The 21118-nt window shown below is 43.6% G+C and overlaps 2 protein-coding genes across 4 annotated transcripts in view; one reads left to right on the forward strand and one right to left on the reverse strand.

Moving 5' to 3' along the window:
* The window catches only part of LOC138946744 (proprotein convertase subtilisin/kexin type 4-like), a 60011-nt gene extending 57291 nt beyond the window's left edge, over positions 1-2720 (reverse strand). For 2 of the 3 annotated variants that reach the window (XM_070318157.1, XM_070318164.1), the window contains exon 1: positions 2064-2719. In XM_070318157.1, coding sequence (XP_070174258.1) covers positions 2064-2249 — 186 coding nt within the window. In that variant the 5' untranslated portion in view covers positions 2250-2719. Of the gene's footprint in view, positions 1-2063 lie in introns of all 3 variants that reach the window. The other variant, XM_070318150.1, reaches the window with a different exon arrangement.
* A 432-nt stretch (positions 2721-3152) lies between these two features.
* Positions 3153-19283, forward strand: LOC138946768 (BTB/POZ domain-containing protein 1-like). Its single transcript, XM_070318175.1, has 5 exons — positions 3153-3230; positions 5258-6986; positions 10356-10443; positions 11933-12079; positions 12854-19283. The coding sequence occupies exons 2-5, from the start codon at positions 5347-5349 to the stop codon at positions 13010-13012; spliced, it is 2034 nt and encodes a 677-aa protein (XP_070174276.1). The 5' UTR covers positions 3153-3230; positions 5258-5346; the 3' UTR covers positions 13013-19283.
* Positions 19284-21118: the final 1835 nt, after the last annotated feature.

Consider the following 21118-nt stretch of genomic DNA (forward strand, 5'->3'; position numbering starts at 1 on the left):
TTTTGCCAGGAAAGACCCTTTTGTCAATCGTGGGATCTTTAACGTGCACACCCAATGTAGTGTACACGGGGGGAGGTTCGGACACCGAAGAGAGTCTGCACACAAAGTTGACTCTGTGAAATAAATTTCCGCCGAACCTGGGATCGAACTCGCGCTGACAGCGGCCAACTGAATACAAATCCAGCGCGCTACCAACTGAGCTATATCCCCACTCAATGGAACTAATCACCAGACTGTCCAGTGGTTGACATTGCAAATTATGCAAGCATCACTGTAGGTTTGTCCACACACACACAAATTTTTGTTTCTGATAACATGGCCAAACAAATTTAGGGTTGGTAAGTTGTTTCCTTCGGGGGGGGGGGGGGGGGGGGGGGGGGGGGGGGGGGGGGAAGGCAAGGGGGTTTTATTTTCATTTTTTTCACCTGGCCGTTTTAATCTTATTGGCCGGAAATCATGCGAGCTGTGTCCCATGGATGTTTGAGAAGAGTTTACTTTCCTTGTAAAGTCTGCAAAATCGAATGTTCACTATTTTTTTTAGAAATGTTAATGGTCAATAAAAAAAAAAAGTTCAATGGTTGGGATGAAAAAATAGGGTCGGTCGGGGAATTGTAAACTGAATTTTTATCTTGACCTGATAATACTAATAGTTAATTTTATCGGTATTTCTCTTCACACTGGATGCAAACAAGCTTACTATTGGGGGTGAATCATAATTTTATAACATTCCATCGCTGCTGTCAGGGTCATAATGAGACCAAATAATGGTAAAGTTAAAAGACAAAAGGCCTGAGGGTCAGGGGTGGTGGGTACAGTATGTGTACCATCTATTCAACTTACAAGCACCATGATAGTGATCTATTTGCTAGACTGAAGCAAAAGTGCTTTACAAAATACTGTCAAAAGTTATCATTGTTGTCATTCCAGAGACATAAAGCAGATTAAACCTAGACAAAGAACCCGGTGTTTATCAAACCTTAAATTTAAATGTAATGAAGGCCGCATCGGATAGTATCGATCTAACCGTTTGGGGTGAGTTTCTCACGAATTAAAAGGATCTGAAGATGGAATCCAGGGAATCCACTGTTTTCACACAACACGATTTGCTCAAAACTGCACCAAGCTATTTACTAACTAAATTTATATTATAATATATATATCATGTAACCTGTAAGCGCAGCTTCTCTCCGGTGCTGGGGATAAAAAGTAGCCCAGAGGCCTGATGACTAGATTGGTACTTGACGGTTGCGTCCTCTATGACGCGGAACCCTACCATAACCAGCATCGCAAACACAGACAAGGGAAGTAACTCAGTGGATGCAACACATTCCTACCTCATAAGTCATATTGTAATAACAAAGAGTGATCTTACTTTGTCTATTTTATTACGTAAGCTTCAAACCATTTACTTTTGCAATGTGAAGTAAGTCTTCACACTCAGCGCGGTAGCATTATTTATTTACAACAGAATCTTAATTTATGGAATAACTATAGACGTGATCAAAGAGCCTTTTTTCTTGGGTATTATACCGTTAAAACTCTTTTTATGACTGTCTTTGGACTTCAAGTTACTAGGAGATTAACTCTCCAGTAATTCTGACAGCACCTGCACTCTTGTGTATATATTAGTCTATTACTTGGAAATTGGAACGGAGTATAGAGACTTCAGTTCAGTTAAGATTGTTGGGACAAATGCTGTCTGTGACTGTGAGGCACACAAAGCGTCCCATCATTGTTCACTAACGTTTGTTTGGGTATGCAATTTAACTGTATGTAATTCAGGATTATACTTTCAATATAAATCATTCATCACATTCAAATTTGATTTTTGATAATTTTGACAATTCTTGACCCAGCCGAGTCAGTTTTGAAGGAATTAATTCACATTTGGTGTTCCTTTTACAGTTGTTGCGTTGGAACTTTGACTGACACCAGACTCCACCTGATCATTGGAGTCTGACTGAGGAAAAAGATGCTGTAAAAGTCATAACTTCCTAGTCTACTATGACAGGGACCTATATAATCTAATATAGGTCTATGACTATGAAAGTATGATCACTCACCTGGCCAAGGTTGTGCAGGCCTGCTTCTCTGGCCACTCTCTCCGCTTCATGGTGATCTCCTTTGATATGGACAGCGATCTTGTTGAGGTAGATCTCCTTTGGAACTACACTGCCTGTCAGCAAAAGCACCCAAAACACACAAACATGCTGGCTCCTAAGAGATGACAGAGAAGGTGATAAAACCATAACAAAGGTACTGGTCTAAGATATGTGCGCCTACAAGTTTTTTGGACTGACTGTAAGATTGTTTTTCCCTTCTTTCTCAAAACAAAGTTTCGGTCTACAAGAGCAAACGGAGATCCGGTAGAAAAACCATACACGTTGGGCGCTGTATCCTGGTTCCCCCTGGGTATCTGACCTCACTGAACTGCCAAATTATCACACAGACAGAAGCAACAGCAGACGTCATGTACAGCAAGAAAGTGATCCTGCCCGTTGGGTAGCAGACTAAAACTTCGAATCAGCTCCCGTCAACAGTCTGAACGTGTGTGGAGACAGTCGTGTCCTTCTCAGGCCAATCAGACGCTTAATAATGTAAATGTCACACAAACTCTGTCAATCCCTTATAACTGCCCAACCTCTCTCGTTCCGCATGCTGCCGAACTGCCTACGAGCTTGTTTTGTCGCTTCTTCGCAGCTGCGCCCTCTATTTTCAAGGGAACCTACTTTGGAATCAAGCAGTTAGCACTTGTCGATTGTCTCCCTTCCTCGAAAAAAAGGTTTGTGTGTGGGGTTGTTTTTTGTTTTTTTTCTCTCCGAAATTTGTTGATTTACTTCTCTGTTCTATCAAAAATGTCCCCTAATATTTTCCATCAACATTTTAGAGATTTCATTTTGCTGTTTTCACCACTTTCTTTATCTCTTTATTTGTACATTACCAGTTGGAAATATGGACATTTGCCTTGCCCAGTTAATACGGTCTAAGAATTCTGTAACACTAACAGAAAACACAATTCCAGCGAAAGAGGAACTTATTCAGGTATTCATCTCTATGCCAAAGATGCAACTGACTTGTTTTCACATAGCTCATGTGTTGAAAAACTTGTGAACCAAAATAGCCACTACAGTTTCTATAATTAGATGTGAGCTCTTCTGGTTAGAAAGTAAAGATGACAATGCTGAAGTTTTCGCAAGTCTGAAGTGACGAGTGGAGCAAGAACAAATCAGGTTATTCGTATTATTTAATCTGCAACAGTTTTCGAAAATAGGTTGCTGTACGTTGATAAGTTTAGACTGTACATAGTGTGACTGTGCTTTCTTGCACACGAATGATGCACGCTGACTGGCATCCTTGAGTCTTGGCTCAATCAGTCAATGACTGGTAGTGGTAAAACAGACTGTGTAGGCTCTCTAAAAAGTCGGTGAGTCAGGAGGCTGCAGTTTTATCCCGAACTGTCTACAGGCACAAGTGTGTGAGAGTAACGATGAATACACGGACATTTCATACTTGGATCGAATGAGAAGCGTTCTGTTCTTCTCAAGTTCTGTAATGTTAGCATGCTGTGTTACTGTTAGCATACTGTTGATGACCATGTCGACGTTTATTTGGATTATTTGGATAAGTACTCTTGATCAGTATATGACTGCTAGTGCTAATCTAATGCCTAGCAGTTTCCGTGGTTTGGCTATGATACTATGACTACGAGTCTCTTTGCATACCCAGGTCTGATCGGCGATCACTTATCACTATGTAAAGTGTGTTGCTGTAGTTATTCTATACACACATTTATTGGGGTTGCAGGGGGGGGGGGGGGGGGGTAGAACTTTATACAACATTGCTGTGACTCTGAGTGTGAAGGTGATGCAGGAATGTACAATGTACGCCAGTGATTTGAAGAACACACAGTTTTCCGTTTCTCGTCTCCATGAAAGCTTTCGGGCTCCTTTTGTTTGCAAAAGGCTTTTGTTCAGGCCCGCTGTCGCTCTTTGACCTGTTCGGTCGTAATTTAATGTATAATAATTAACATGTGCTATCTAGAGAGAAATTAAAAAAAGAATCTGATACATGTACTTTCATCTCTACTGACTTTTAAGTCCAAGACTGGGTGTTCCATACTTTCTCACTCATGTTCCATACTTTCTTTCTGCGTTAAGGTATTGCTATATAGCCTGCTGTTTTATAGTTGCACATACACACAGGTACTGCATTGTGAAGGATTCAACACTGTTCATTTTGTGTGACTTTTAGTTTTACTTAGTACTTGTGCAACAGCACTGCATTGCATGTCTATTTGTTGCTGCGCAAGAGAATTTTGTGCTAAGCTGGTTAACTTGTGGTTAATTGACATAAGGTCTTTCTGCTTTGCAGTCAGTGGGAAGTGTGTGTACATGTATGTCTAACAGGGTCATGCTAAACCTGAAGCATGTGGTAAACTAACATTGCACAGGGAGTTCTGAAAGTGAAACGCTTTTTAAACTTTTCAAGGTGCTTTGTTGTTGAACTGTTCATGGTACTGGTAAACTTGTGCACATTGCCTTTCTGGTAGAGTGTGCACAAAAGTTTGCTTGATGTTGTGTTTGCTTTAATTAGACTGAGACAACATGGAAGAATACTAACAACTCCCTGTAGGCATGGGTTGTACAGTGGAACCCCCCTTTGAAGACCTCACAATTTCAGACGCCCCCTTCTTAAGATCTTGATTTTTCAGATTTTCTGTTCATTACCTCTGTTAATTTTCCCCCATTTTAAGACTCCGTCCTTTTTAAGACCTGATTTTTCTGATTTTTGGAGGTCTTAAAAGGGGGGTTACACTGTATTTTCAAATGTTTGCTTCTAACTCTGAGTGTCTGTTTTTATTTCATTGCAGTTTGAATTATTTACTGTAGTGATCATGGTTTGTTCGGGTGACGATTTTTGTGTGTTAGTGTTACAGCTGTGTCCCAATTCAGACAGGGTGAGTGCTAGCTGGGTTTGATGTGACTGGCCGCTGTTTGTTTCTGAAAATCTATCTGTGCCTGGTCCATTTCAGACAGAGTGAAACGAACTGGATGTGATTTCGATCGCTGTTTGTTTCTTATAAGCTGTGACTGTTCGGAGTGTTCCATTTCAGATAGAGGGAGAGGAACTGGGTGTGATGTGTGTGGATCTGCTCTTTGTTTCTTACTAGCTGTGACTGTTCGAGAGGAACTGGGTGTGAACTGTGATGTGTCTGTCTGCTCTTTGTTTCTTACAACCTGTGACTGTTCCGTTTCAGGGAGAGGAGCTGGTGTCTGGCTGTGATGTGACTGACCAACCCCTTCCAGCCGGATCAGTGTGGTGCACTGGTTGTGACGCCAGGACATTATGGATGGGGACCGACAGGAGAACCCCCATCCTGCTCGCGGCACCAAAGACAACCCGGCCAAGAACAAGGCGGGCATGACACGCAACATGGGCAACACCCACGCCAACGCCAGAGCCAACCAGCGCGACCAGCATCACCAGCACTCGCAGCGCCAGCAACAGCAGGAACGTCAACAGCAACAGCAGCAGGGACGTGGCGGTGAGTCTGGAGCGGCTGCAGGAGAAAAAGCGAGCCAGTCGTCAGCAGCCAAAGCGGCCAGTCTGACAGAGTCTCGCAGCACGGGCAGCCTGCCTTCAGAGTCGCCCCAGCACAACCCATCCTCTTCCCCTCAGAGCAGTAAGCGTGACAGCGTGACCTCCACACGTTCTCTGCCGGTCGTGGCCTCCAACATGTCATCCTGCACTCTGTCGTCGGCCCCGGCCAGAGCCCCCAAAACCATGAGCAGCTTGCCCCAGGTCACCATCAGAGCTGACAACGCCCCCGGCAAGTCAGCGAGCAAACCAGGCGGTAATAACGCATGTACCGGTGTGAGCGCCAATGCAGCCAAGTCGGCCAACAGCGGTGTGGCCAGTGGTGGCAGTGTGGAGGAAATGGTGGACACAGCGGAATCCCCCGGGGGAGTGGTCAGCGGCAGGGACAGTCTCCTAGTGGACAACCTGCTGGCTGGACTGGCAGGGGGGGATAATCCAGCTGTAGGGTCCGGCAAGCCGCCTCAAAATGCGGCTAACGCGGCCCCCTTCAACTGGCAGAGTCAGAAGATTTCGGTAAAAGAAAGGCTGGCCTTCCTGTACAACACGGACACCATGGCTGACGTTCAGTTCCTCATCGGCAGGGAGCCCAACACCCAGCTTGTCCCCGCTCACAAGTTCGTGCTGTCCATGTCGTCGGCGGTGTTTGACGCGCTGTTTAACGGCGGCATGGCGACCTCAGAGAGCGTCATCCAGATCCCGGACGTGGAGCCCTCAGCCTTCCTGGCCTTGCTCAAGTTCGTCTACACGGACGAGGTTCAGATTGGGCCGGAGACGGTCATGACAACATTGTACTGCGCCAAGAAGTATGATGTGCCTGCACTCGAGCGAGCCTGCGTGGAGTTTTTGAAGCGTAACCTGAGCAGTGATAACGCCTTCATGCTGCTCACCCAGGCGCGACTATTCGACGAGCAGCAGCTGGCGGCACTGTGCCTGGAAACCATCGACAAGAACACCACCGAGGCCCTGGTTGCCGACGGATTCACAGACATCGACATCAACACCCTGTGCGCTGTGCTGGAGCGCGATACTCTGGGAATCCGTGAATGCAAGCTGTTCACGGCGGTGTGTCGATGGGCGGAGGCCGAGTGCATACGTCGCAGTTTGCCGGCCACGCCGGACAGCCAGAAAGAAGTCCTGCAGGGGGCGCTGCGTTTGATCCGGTTTCCGCTGATGACGGTGGAGGAGTTTGCGATGGGGGCGGCCCAGAGCGGGCTGCTGGAGGACAGGGAGGTGGTGGAACTCTTTCTCTACTTCACCGTCAACCCCAAGCCCCCAATCAGCTTCCTGGACGTGCCGCGCTGCTGTCTGACCGGCAAGGAGCAGGTCGTGTCCCGCTTCTGTCAGATCGAGAGTCGCTGGGGATACAGTGGCACCAGCGACCGCATCAGGTGAGCCAGTTTTTTCACTTTACTGTACAGTGGAACCCCTCTTTTAACTTTAAGACCTCAAAAGAAAATCAGGTCTTAACAAGGAGAGGATCTTAAATGGGGGTAAATTGACAACTTTAGGTTCTGAACAGAAAGTTCCAGGAAACAAGGTCTTAAAAGGAAGGGGGGTTCCACCGTCTCTGAATCTGGACATATGATAAAGTTGACTCGTGTTGTCCCGGCCTGGATTGGAACCCGTGAACCTATGATCACTAGTCCAGTGCTCTACCAACTGAGCTACCCGGGACCCTATGATCACTAGTCCAGTGCTCTACCAACTGAGCTACTCAGGACCCTATGATCATTAGTCCAGTGCTCTACCAACTGAGCTACCCGGGACCCTATGATCACTAGTCCAGTGCTCTACCCCCTGAGCTACCCGGGACCCTATGATCACTAGTCCAGTGCTCTACCAACTGAGCTACCCGGGACCCTATGATCACTAGTCCAGTGCTCTACCAACTGAGCTACCCGGGACCCTATGATCACTAGTCCAGTGCTCTACCAACTGAGCTACCCGGGACCCTATGATCACTAGTCCAGTGCTCTACCAGCTGAGCTACCCGGGACCCTATGATCACTAGTCCAGTGCTCTACCAACTGAGCTACCCGGGACCCTATGATCACTAGTCCAGTGCTCTACCAACTGAGCTACCCGGGACCCTATGATCACTAGTCCAGTGCTCTACCAACTGAGCTATCCGGGACCCTATGATCACTAGTCCAGTGCTCTACCAACTGAGCTACCCGGGACCCTATGATCACTAGTCCAGTGCTCTACCAACTGAGCTACCCGGGACCCTATGATCAGTAGTCCAGTGCTCTACCAACTGAGCTATCCGGGACCCTATGATCACTAGTCCAGTGCTCTACCAACTGAGCTACACGGGACCCTATGATCACTAGTCCAGTGCTCTACCAGCTGAGCTACCCGGGACCCTATGATCAGTAGTCCAGTGCTCTACCAACTGAGATACCCGGGACCCTATGATCACTAGTCCAGTGCTCTACCAACTGAGCTACCCGTGACCCCTATGATCACTAGTCCAGTGCTCCACCAACTGAGCTACCCGGGACCCTATGATCACTAGTCCAGTGCTCTACCAACTGAGCTATCCGGGACCCTATGATCACTAGTCCAGTGCTCTACCAACTGAGCTACCCGGCCCCCTATGATCACTAGTCCAGTGCTCTACCAACTGAGCTACCCGGGACCCTATGATCACTAGTCCAGTGCTCTACCAACTGAGCTACCCGGCCCCCTATGATCACTAGTCCAGTGCTCTACCAACTGAGCTACCCGGCCCCCTATGATCACTAGTCCAGTGCTCTACCAACTGAGCTATCCGGGACCCTATGATCACTAGTCCAGTGCTCTACCAACTGAGCTACCCGGCCCCCTATGATCACTAGTCCAGTGCTCTACCAACTGAGCTATCCGGGACCCTATGATCACTAGTCCAGTGCTCTACCAACTGAGCTACCCGGCCCCCTATGATCACTAGTCCAGTGCTCTACCAACTGAGCTATCCGGGACCCTATGATCACTAGTCCAGTGCTCTACCAACTGAGCTACCCGGGACCCTATGATCACTAGTCCAGTGCTCTACCAACTGAGCTACCCGGCCCCCTATGATCACTAGTCCAGTGCTCTACCAACTGAGCTACACGGGACCCTATGATCACTAGTCCAGTGCTCTACCAACTGAGCTACCCGGCACCCTATGATCACTAGTCCAGTGCTCCACCAACTGAGCTACCCGGCACCCTATGATCACTAGTCCAGTGCTCTACCAACTGAGCTACCCGGCCCCCTATGATCACTAGTCCAGTGCTCTACCAACTGAGCTACCCGGCCCCCTGAGCTACTATGCTGAACTTGGAGTTGCAGTGATGTACATTTTTCTAGCAGCCTTTAGGACAATTGTCCTGAAGACTGAAAATCAATAGGACACAGTGTCCTGAGATTGCAATTTCAATAGGACAAAAACACGACTCGTAAAACCGCATTTAAAAAGATTTTTCAGTTTAAATTCTTCCACCTTCCGCGACTGTCATGACTAGATACTCAAAGGATTGAATCACATTTCAAAGTTATTTGAACAGTTGTCGGTTTTTTTTCACTGCCCATCTGTCGACAATGTTTTTCAGGTAGGCATCTGACCGTTCTGCGGGTCCCTCAAGTTTTGCTTTCAGGATCATGTCCTGGGTTTTGACACACAATCGGTTTCTTCGAGCCGTGCACACCAAGTTCTGTGCACTGAATCCTCTCTCAACGATTTATTGCTGAGCCAATGAATGCACTCGAGGCACCATATGGGTTCGGTTTTCTTTTTTTCTTCTTGATCCAACTTGAGGATAAATTAATTCAAAGAATCAGATCCCATATATATGGTGCCTCGTTCACTCAACAAACTGGTCACACGCAGTGCATACTTTCGCTTGGCAAAACCGAAACCAGCTTTCCTCACGCAGTGTTTACTTTCGCTTGGCAAAACCGAAACAAGCTTTCCTCTTGAAAATTGAACAGTCCGCATGTCCGCTTCATTGTCAAAAACGATCGGACCCTTGACCACTTCTGTAGGTTAATCGGACCTGTGTCCTGCTGGGGTTAAAGCTATAGGTCCTGGGGAAATTGGATGGTCAGAGACCGGAGACCGACTAAAATGTACATCACTGGAGTTGGTGGTCTCTGGTGCGCAGTATTGTAATACATGTACTGGTTATGGGAAGTTATACTGTACTTTTGTCTCGCGTCTCAGACTTTCGTCAATGATGTCTGCCGTGTCTTCACATAGTTTAACAGCAAGAGATATGATGAGTCCCAATCCCATGACATGATAGTGATAACAGAAGAGTAGAGTCATGCAGTAGAGTGGTACAAAGTTTAACCTACAGTGCCATGTTTGAAGTGAATAATGCAACTGAGATATAATCTCTGTCTCTATTTTTGTATATAATGTATATATATTGTGTGTGATACGTGGAAATGTGATACTATTTATCTGCATGTGTGATACAGGGACAAATGTGATATCTGTAGGCCTAGGCCTATACTAGTGATTACTGTGTGTGATACATGAAATGCGATATGAATGCTGTTTTTATATGTTATACTCTTACTTTCTGCCTATGTCTTAATCCCAAGCGCAAGACAAATTCTTCTATGTGAAAATTGAAGCCAATAAAATTTGAGTTGAGTTGAGTTTTTCTTGTTTTGGTCCACGTCCAAATCTGTCTGCAGAGAATTCTGATTCTGTGTTGCTTCTGTACCTCTTTCTTTTCTCACTCTTTTGTTCTGACAATTTTTTTGAAACTTTTTGTGTGCAGATTTATGGTAAATCGTCGCATTTTTGTGGTGGGTTTCGGTCTCTATGGAAGCATTCATGGGCCCACAGAATACACCGTCAACATACAGGTTTGTACCAGTACATGTACGCGCCCACATACAATGATGCGTGTATACATCACCTATTGTATGCATGCATAACGTAATAGCCAAGAGGATGTGTTCACTCTGCCTGTTTGCTTTATGCATAGTTAATAAGGCCAAAAAAAAAATAGGTCTGTTTACGGTAACATAGGGTGAAAAAATAGGGTCGGTAGGTCGGGTTTTTTTTGTGGTTTTTTTTTCGCGGGTGGCGAACACCACTGCGTGCATCCATTTTGAAAGGAAGTAACACGAGTGACGACCCTTTACTCCTAACAGTACTTTGAGCTTACCTCCCTTCTGTCGTCTGTGTTTGAGCGCAAACAGCTCTATTTTGGATGCGTTTTTTGTTTTTTTTCAGACGATCCAAAAAAAGATTAGGGTCGGGCCTAAAAACTAGGGTCGGTCGGGTTACCGTAAACAGACATTTTTTTGGGGGGGGCCTAAGGTTGCCCTGTTGTTCTCGCGCCTATGTCTTTGGTCTCTGATGCATTATGCGTACGTTTTTGATTTGATGCATTGGTCTGATGAGGGATGCATTGCTGGTTGACTGTCGGATAGTTTAGACATGTAGGACGTCTCACCGAACAAGTTGAACTTGAAGTTGCCTGCTTAGCAGACTAAAGTAAAGTTCCAATCTTTTTTTGGTAGGTACAGTACGTACGTAGGTGTGTGTCTGTCTGTCTGTAAAGACGGATGTACACAGACACGAGACAGTGGCTTGAGCCTCTGTAATTGGAAACCATCCAAAGCAGCCTGTAATTGTAAACCATCCAAAGCAGCCTGTAATTGTAATGCTGTGTAACAATTCTTGACCTATTGTTTCCTTGAAGCTGCTGGTAAATGTTTTCAAGCCAAAACCAACTGACCTATTGTTTCCTTGAAGCTGCTGGTAAATGTTTTCAAGCCAAAACCAACTGACCTATTGTTTCCTTGAAGCTGCTGGTAAATGTTTTCAAGCCAAAACCAACTGACCTATTGTTTCCTTGAAGCTGCTGGTAAATGTTTTCAAGCCAAAACCAACTGACCTATTGTTTCCTTGAAGCTGCTGGTAAATGTTTTCAAGCCAAAACCAACTGACCTATTGTTTCCTTGAAGCTGCTGGTAAATGTTTTCAAGCCAAAACCAACTGACCTATTGTTTCCTTGAAGCTGCTGGTAAATGTTTTCAAGCCAAAACCAACTGACCTATTAATCTAAAAACAGATAGACGGCACACTTTCCAAAAAGCAGAGTCTATTTATAAACAAGAATTGTAGGATTTTTGAACATTTCATTATTGACAAAACAAAACTTTACATTTACATAAAGATTTCATTATTGATGAAACAAAACTTTACATTTAAATTTACATAAATGTAAAGTTTTGTTTTGTCAATAATTTATCGTTCCAAAAACCTTCTTTTTTTTTCTAGACTAACCTATTGTCCTGTGAGTGTGAGAGAAACACTGGGTTGATATTTGCTTCCCTTGTGCAGATTCTGCACATGGACACGGGGAAGGTAATGGGGTGCAACGACACCAGCTTCCAGTGCGACGGCTCCACCTCCACCTTTCGCGTCATGTTCAAGGAGCCTGTGGAGGTTCTCCCCAACACCAACTACATCGCCTGCTCCACGCTCAAGGTACCGCATCACACATATTCTCTGCCTCGTTCTGTCCAAGTTTCTTCTTCTCTGTCATTTTGTTTTCAATTTCAAACCCTTGATTTGTAGTTTCTGTTTTGAAATCTTTAAACTCTTGATTTTTTGTTTCTTCTGTGTCATCTTTAAAACCTTGATTTGTAGTTTCTTCTTTGTCCATGTCCTCTTGAAACTCTTTTTGTAGATTCTTTTTGTGCTCTTTTTCTTCTTCTTCTTCTTCTTCTTCTTCTTTGTTCATGGGCTTAGATTCCCACGTTCACATGTTTTTAGCACAAGTTAGATTTTTATGTGTATGACCGTTTTTACCCCGCCATTCAGACAGCATACGCCGATTTCGGGGGAGGCGTGCTGGGTATTTTCGTGTTTCTATAACCCACCGAACTCTGACATGGATTACAGGATCTTTTCCGTGCGCACTTGGTCTTGTGCTTGCGTGTACACACGAAGGGGGTTAAGTCACGAGCAGGTCTGCACATAAGTTGACCTGGGAGATCGGAAAAATCTCCACTCTTAACCCACTAGGCGGCAGCCACCGGGATTCGAACTCACAGCCTCCCGATTAGGAGGCCGACAACTTACCACCACGCCACTGCGCCCATCGTGCTCTTTTTCAATTTCAAATGCTTGGCTTGGAGTTTCTTCTTTGTCATCTTCAAACCTTTGATTTTGTAGTACATGTATAGATCTTCTTTTTCATCTTCAGACTGTTGGTTTGTATTTTCGATCTGACATTTTGTTCTCTTGTCTCCTTCGCAGGGTCCAGACTCGTACTACGGGAGCAAAGGACTACGCAAAGTGACCCACGAGTCAGTGTCCAGCGGCAAGGTCACCTTTCAGTTCACCTACGCGGCCGGCAATAACAATGGAACATCGGTGGAGGACGGACAGATTCCTGAAATTATTTTCTACACCTAAACTACAGATGATCTCAAGTCAAGTGAAGTGGAGAGAGGGAGAGAGAGTGGACTACATATCTATGTATGGACAGCAAGAATTATTCCTTTTCTTGCTTGCTTGTGCTAGTGATCCCTCTCTCTATATTACTAATTATTAAACACATGCACATACATACGCACACACTTACTAACATGCAATGAGCAACATAGTTTGGTTTGTGAAAATAAAAGTATATTTAGCGCCAGGGTACATCAAAATCTGTTTAACATCACTGTGTCAGTATAGAAGCCGACATGTTAACATATTGGAAGGAAATCCATAAACCCAAACTCTCACAGACACGCACACACACACACACACACAAATCATCACACCAATCATTTTACAGACCAATATTTGTTTGCTCGCACAAACTTAAGTTTTACTCTTTTTGAAAACTGTCACTAAGATATGGCAGCAGGCAAGCATGGTAACTGCATCAGTATTTGCAGCAAAAATAGCTGTAGGAAACATGGGCTGTAAGGTTTGACATGGTGTTGATTTCGTTTCGGTGGTGTGAGATCTCATCTAGTAAAGTCTGGGAAATAACTGAATACTACCATCTCTGATACAACTTTTGTTTGTAAAATGAGCTTCTGGAACAAATGAGGCAGAGCGCCATTTTAAGATGTGACAAACAAAGGGAAGTAAGCACTCTAATGGCATACCACATGTGCAATAGAGTGAGTGACAGTTGTGCAGAACCAGTTTTGTTTGTTTCTCACATCTGTAAAACCGAGCTGTCAACAGGATGTCATACAAGTTGTCTCCCCACCCAGATCTTATTAGTGGACTAAGCTTAAGGCAAAGCAGAAACTGCATTAGCGCTTGGTTGGCATTGTAAATGTACACTTTATTTTTAAAGATTTTTTTTTTTTTTAGCTGTAAGTCAAACTTGGAACAGTATGATTATGGTACTTATTATTGCTCACAGCAAATGGTTGTGATATTAGAACTGTTTGTGCATTAGAATCATATTTATTTGCCACAACATCAGTAGCATTTACTCTTCATGAAAGAAAATCAGTCGTGGTACTATTTCATTCTCTAGTATGGTTTATGTATTCTCTAGCTTATCATTGAAGTTATTTTATTGCAGGACTTTGACAGTACACAGAGCTGTTTGTTCGCATCTTTATTCTATTGAGTCGGTTAAGCCTGTGATGGTCAAAGAATTGAAATATAACATGATTCTTTTCACCAGACGACACTGCATTCATTTTCACCAAATAAGTCCTGATACATCGCATCATGTGAGATCTGACCCCCCACCGTTCCACACACACACACAAAATAATCAAAAAACACCTTTCCCTACTCCATATTTTTGTATTGTCTTGAAATTCATGTAAATGATACCTCACTTTGATCATTACTAACTGTGTATCAAACAGCCGTTCTATGTGTATTGATCCTCCACTGAATGTGTTGCATCCATATTCTGAGAATAACACTGTCAATGGACTTGTACATTTATTCCGCTAGTCATGTTAGTAATGCTATTTGAAGTTGGTTGTGACTTTGGCAATGTGCAATCAAAATATTTTGTGTTACACTCTACCATGTCTCACTTTTGACGCCATGACTCCATGTTCTTCCAGTTTTAGATATAAGGTGACCGAAAAGTGACAATCATACCTGAGTTTGCATGCTGTTTTTCTTATTTGTGTGTATGTTTATGCATTCATTGCTATAATTGTTCCCTTTCATTTGTATTTATTTTTGTATGGTGTATGGTTTGTCAGATTGAAGAGAAGAGAGTGATTTAGTTTGCAAGAGATTTGTCATTTGATAAATAAGATAGAAATCTGTGTGTGTGCACCCATGTCCCTAAACTATACACATAAGAATCTGTAGATGTGTGTGTGTCTGTGTCTGTCTGCAGATAATACCTCTTGTTATAAGTGACGGCATGTATTTGAAGTAAGTAATGCTACCGTGGTAATTGAGCAGGGAAGTCTTATATATATTATATACCATGATAGCAACTATGAGTGACAGCATGTGAAGTGTGGAATACTACAGTGTTTTTATTAGCAGGGAAGTCTTGTAGCATACCATGATAGCAACTATGAGCGACAGCATATCTATGAAGTGTGGAATCTTTTATCTGCATCCAATCGTCTTGTCAATGAAGTGCCTCGTTTGGAATTTGTCATCAAATAACAGGTACACTGACATTTCTCATTTGTATGCAAGATAACAGTATTAGTTGACATTGTTTGCAGTCATTTGAAGTAGCATTGAAAGCACCGGCACGGTTGGCCTAGTGGTAAGGCGTCCGCCCCGTGATCGGGAGGTCGTGGGTTCGAACCCCGGCCGGGTCATACCTAAGACTTTAAAATTGGCAATCTAGTGGCTGCTCCGCCTGGCGTCTGGCATTATGGGGTTAGTGCTAGAACTGGTTGGTCCGGTGTCAGAATAATGTGACTGGGCGAGACATGAAGCCTGTGCTGCGACTTCTGTCTTGTGTGTGGCGCACGTTATATGTCAAAGCAGCACCGCCCTGATATGGCCCTTCGTGGTCGGCTGGGCGTTAAGCAAACAAACAAACAAACAAGCATTGAAAGCCCAGATGTCTCTATACGAAACATTCTCAAGGAGATTTTTAGGATGAAGTTAAGGGGTCTTACAGAATTAAAAAAAATCCAAAACTCCAAAAAAAAATTGGAATCAACAGAACACACCCACCCACCCCCCATTCCCCCCAAAAAAAATGGAATCGCTTGCTACTGCTTTTTATGTCCAGTTTCTGTCTTATGCTTGTTGAGGTAGTGTGGGCTGGGGAAAGTCTTGTCACAAACTGGGATGCTAGAATCGAAAGTAGAATTGCGGCTTGTGTCATCTGTGACAGCTTTGTGTTGGCCCGTTGAACCTTGGCGTGGAGTTCGGGAATATCCATGTCGATGTCTGCCATCTTGGTCTTGAGGTTTGACGTGGTCTGCTGAACAGACTGCAGCTGTACCTGCAGTTTTGATTTGCACCAGGAATACTGCGATTTGTTCTTGTAGATAGCCAGGCATGTGCTAGAAGTGCCATACTCTCGAGCTGCAAAGTTCAAGCAATCCATAAAATTTCCTGCAGTTGTGACATCTGGAGTCAGGAGTTTTGCAGCATCAACACTGATGTCGTCCAAGAAGCTGTAAAGATGGGCAAATGTGGTGGCATCAATAATGGCTGGCTTCTTGCTGGGATCGCCCCGAACCTCAGTTGGCATGGGTGTTGATGGTCTGTTGACGAGTGGGATTGGAAGAGAAAACCTACCAGCACTCGGCTGATTGGCAGTAATCGTTGTTTTCTTTACTGTGAAGAAATCACGGAACTTATTCCTCTGGGTGTCCGGGTCGACTGTCGTCTTGATTTCCTTTTCCATGGCGTCAAACACTGCGTCAACACAGCCAGATTTCTTTGCAGCAATCCACTCGGCCTGTGCTGCCTTGAACCGATCTTGTCTCGACGACTTTTTGTGAAGTTGGCCGTACATATTGATGAAGGATTCATACCGAGAAGATGGTGTTTGAAAGATGCACTCTAATTCTGATGTCGACATTTTCAGTGGTTTGATATTTGTCTATGCGGGAAAAGTTGTCCAAATCCACCGGCCACACATTCACCATGTAGTGAACATTATTAAACTCGGGTTTCTTATTTTAATAACAGAGAGCAATTGAACTGTACTCGCCACTACAGTAAATGGACGTTTAGTGGTGAGTACAGTTCAATTGCTGTCTTTTATTCTCTTCCCTCTCAACCTTCAGCCACTGCTTTATATTCACATTTCTTATTTGAGCAAGTTGACATGAGACTGAACACTGTTTACCCTTTCTTTGAACGTTGTATTAATAATACCAAGGCATGTCACTCACTACAGGCGCGGGAAAGGTTACAAAATAATATTTTGTTGAGTTTCCAAAGTTTTAGAATTTTTTTAAGTCTGAAAGACCCCTAAATTGCAAAATTACATCGATCAGGCTACATACAACACTTATTGAAGAATGGTTAACCTACTTGAAAAAAGATCATGGTACGTCTGTGATGCATTGTGTGTTTTGTTGTGTAGTTTTATCGTTTGTAGGCCAGTTCATGTGACCGACCATTGGTCACAATACAGGCATTTAGAGACTACAACGCCTCATCTGTACATTATAGATTACGTCACATAACATGACATTTAATTACTCTCACGACGGGCATGCCTGACATGTATCTTGCACTGGTATGCTATTGATATTAACTTCAAACCCTTTACATTTTTACTTAAGTTTTGTATCTATAGCTAGTCACTGTAGTCTATTAATATCATTCATCCCACTTTCAGACCTGTTGCTTACATGCTGACACACACAGTGGAAATTTTAAGACCCTCTCGTTTATAAGACCTTGTGTTCTCAGATTTTCTGTTCATAACCTCTTTTAAAATTACCCCCATTTTAAGACTCCCTCTTTTTTAAATTAAGACCCAATTTCCTCACATTTTTGGAGGTCTTAAAAGGGGGGTTCCACTGTATTTTATATGTCCCTTCAATGGGTGCATCCCATCTTAAAGTAATTTATGCTTGCTGCAATTGCAATGCTGTGCTGCCGAGAAGCCTGTTTCAGCGTTTAGGTCACAGCTGAAATGTTTTTTTGCTACTTGTTTCGTTACAAGTGATGTTTGCTGGGGGCCCGGTAGCTCAGTTGGTAGAGCACTGGACTTGTGATCGGAAGGTCGCAGGATCGAATTCGGACCGGGACGGACACGGGTCAACTTTATGTGCAGACCCAGAGACGGAAGCCATGTCCCACCCCCGTGTCATCACAATGGCACGTAAAAGACCTTGGTCATTCTGCCATAAGTGCAGGTGGCTGAATACACCTAAACACGCAGACACCTGGGTAGCGCGACTCCGTTGCTGCTAGCTTTCCACTGGGAGGAAGCGACCCGAATTTCCCAGCAATGGGACAATAAAGTAATGAAAATGAAAAAAAAAAATGAAAGTGGTTCTTTGTCTCCTTTGTAGTCCCAGTCTCTGTTGAAACCAATTTTTCAGCCAAGACTGGCCGAATGAAGGTCTTGCTTTGTGGAGAGTGGTGGAATTAGTACGACTCAAGTGAGGACTTCATTCGTTTGCAACCTGATTCCTATTGTTTTTGCGTCTTATTTGAAGCAAGCACTGTCAAGGCAGAAGTTTTGCACATTACTTTAGGTTAACACAAAAGAATTTTGCGGCTTTGATTTGTTTCCTTGGGTTTACAGAAAAGAATGTTGCAATGTTTATCTGGTTCGATAGCATGTTACCTTACATTTGCAAACAAAGGATGTTGCAGTTTTTTTCTGGGTCAACATCACCTTTTTTACATTTAGTCAAGTTTTCACTAAATATTTAACATAGAGGGGGAATCGAGACGAGGGTCGTGGTGTATGTGTGTGTGTGTGTGTGTCTGTCTGTGCGTGTGTGTGTGTAGAGCGATTCAGAGTAAACTACTGGACCGATCTTTATGAAATTTTACATGAGAGTTCCTGGGTATGATATCCCCAGACGTTTTTTCCTTTTTTTTGATAAATGTCTTTTATGACGTCATATCCGGCTTTTTGTAAAAGTTGAGGCGGCACTGTCACACCTTCATTTTTCAATTGATTGAAATTTTGGCCAAGCAATCTTCGACGAAGGCCGGACTTCGGTATTGCATTTCAGCATGGAGGCTTAAAAATTAATTAATGACTTTGGTCATGAAAAATCTGAAAATTGTAATTAAAATTATTTTTTTATAAAATGATCCAAAATTACTTTTATTTTATTCTTTATCATGTTCTGATTTCAAAAACATATAAATATGTTATATTCGGTGCAACCGCTACCGCGCTAAACAGGCTCGTCACTTTCACTGCCTTTTGCACTAGCGGCGGACTACGGTCATTGTGAAAAAATGCAGTGCGTTCAGTTTCATTCTGTGAGTTCCACAGCTTGACTAAATGTAGTAATTTCGCCTTACGCGACTTGTTTAGGTTTACAGACTAAGAATATTGCAGATTTGATCTGATTCATTACAGACAAAGATGAATCTTGTGGAGAGGCTCTGCTGTTAAGAGAGCTGTTTACAATGACAGAGCTTTGTGTTGATGAGAGTACGGTGTATTATCGTATGTGACTTGCACTGCTTTTTACATTGGGTATGCTGCCAACCTTGTGGTTGTCTTGGAAAACAAATCAAAATGCTCTTTGTTGTATTTTACATTTGCTGATGCTAATTAAAGTTGTTTTTGAAACAAGAGGTAGTGCTGTTCAATGTGTGTGTGTGTGTGTGTGTCAGACGCAGTTGCAGACTACTACATACTGTCACACTCACTCTGTATGGTACTGAACTTACAAACTCAAATAATTATATGCAGACATTTCACAGGTAAACTGTTCCAGCTGTTGTAATTCCATTTACTGGTTACCATGCAAAAGGCAAACAATTTGAAGTGCACAAGTGCAACAAAATTCAATTTCAATGTAAACTTAACCATGACAAACAGTAAACATTAAAAAAAAAATGGTGGCAACTGCTTCCACAAGATAAAATGTATACTTTGGTTACTGCAAGTAAAATCGAAACAACCAGACAAAATCTTCCAAGGATGTGGGTGAAAAAAAACCTATGGAAAAGCAAGTCATACTTAAATGAGCATAAAATGTGAAGCTAACTGAGTCTACAAACTTCCACTTTAGTGGAGGCACAGTTCTTCCCATGGACCTTTCAGTTCACCATCTCAGACTCGGCCAGACTGTTACATGGGATAAGACCACCCCTCAACATTAAATAGCAAACAACTGCCTGAATGATTTCAGTATAGAATGGTCATGTAAATAAATTCGTACAAATATTCCAACTATGCACAGGAACAGTCAGGATACTGGTATTTGGGGTGTCCATTAGTGAAGGGATTGGTCTTATCCCAAGACAGGCGCAGTGGCGTGGTGGTAAGACATCGGCCTCTTATAATCCCGGTCGCTGCCGCCTGGTTGGTTAAGAGTGGAGATTTTTCCGATCTCCCAGGTCAACTTATGTGCAGACCTGCTAGTGACTTACTTAACCCCTTCGTGTGTTCACGCAAGCACAAGACCAAGTGCGCACGGAAAAGATCCTGTAATCCATGTCAGAGTTCGGTGGGTTATAGAAACATGAAAATACCCAGCATGCCACCCCCGAAATTGGCGCAATGCTGCCTGAATGGCGGGGTAAAAACGGTCATACACGTAAAAATCCACTCGTGCTAAAAACATGAGTGTTTGTTTGTTTGTTTATTTGTTGCTTAATGTCCAGCCGACTACGCAGAGCCATATCAGGACGAGGAAGGGGGGGATGAAGGGGGCCACTTGTCAAGCGATTCCTGTTTACAAATGCACTAACCCATTACTTGTGTCCCAGCAGGCTTTAGTAAAACTAAATTAATACCTACTGGAAGATTACCAGTTTCCAGTATGTTAAAATAGGCTTAACCTATCTACTGCTGGACTTACATCAGAACACTAACAGATTAAACTATACATGAATCGCGAGACAAGCGGCAAGAGAAGAGATTTTTGGAAAAAATACAGGTGAATGAGCAAGAAGGCAGAAAAAAGAAAAGAATTCATGAAGAAAAAGAGAGCATGACAGGAAAGAGGAACCAAAAATCTACCTAACAGCAAACTAGAAAGCTCCTGCGGTTCCAAAAACAGGAGGGGCCTTTAATTTCATAACCGCAGTGCCCCACTGCGGGAAAAACATGAGTGAACGTGGGAGTCTAAGCCCATGAACGAGGAAGAAGAAGAAGGTCTTATCCCATGTAAAAGCACAGGCAGATCTGAGATAGTGAACTGAACTGTTTTTATGAGAAGGACTGTGCCTTTGCAATTTTACATACACTTATAGTTTTGGATCGGAGTCCTCAGTTTGACAATATTAATGTTACAAAAACAGCTGCATGCTTCCCAGGAGACCCTCTTGACGGCTACTAGTGATTCCCAGCAGTATAGTCAGTAAAAACACCCCAAAAAGGAAAAGCAACTCTTTTGTTGATAACACTAACAGTCAACAAATCAATACCATTCTTGTGAACACTTGCATAGTTATCCAAAC

This window comes from Littorina saxatilis, linkage group LG1 (genome assembly GCF_037325665.1).
Source record: "Littorina saxatilis isolate snail1 linkage group LG1, US_GU_Lsax_2.0, whole genome shotgun sequence".
Classification (NCBI taxonomy): domain Eukaryota; kingdom Metazoa; phylum Mollusca; class Gastropoda; order Littorinimorpha; family Littorinidae; genus Littorina; species Littorina saxatilis.

Excerpts from the sequence above, each read along its gene's own strand:
- LOC138946768 (XM_070318175.1), top strand. The coding sequence starts at position 5,347 with ATGGATGGGGACCGACAGGAGAACCCCCATCCTGCTCGCGGCACCAAA. Across the intron at positions 6,987-10,355 it reads GGCACCAGCGACCGCATCAG|ATTTATGGTAAATCGTCGCA; the intron begins GTGAGCCAGTTT and ends TTTTGTGTGCAG. Across the intron at positions 12,080-12,853 it reads TCGCCTGCTCCACGCTCAAG|GGTCCAGACTCGTACTACGG; the intron begins GTACCGCATCAC and ends TCTCCTTCGCAG.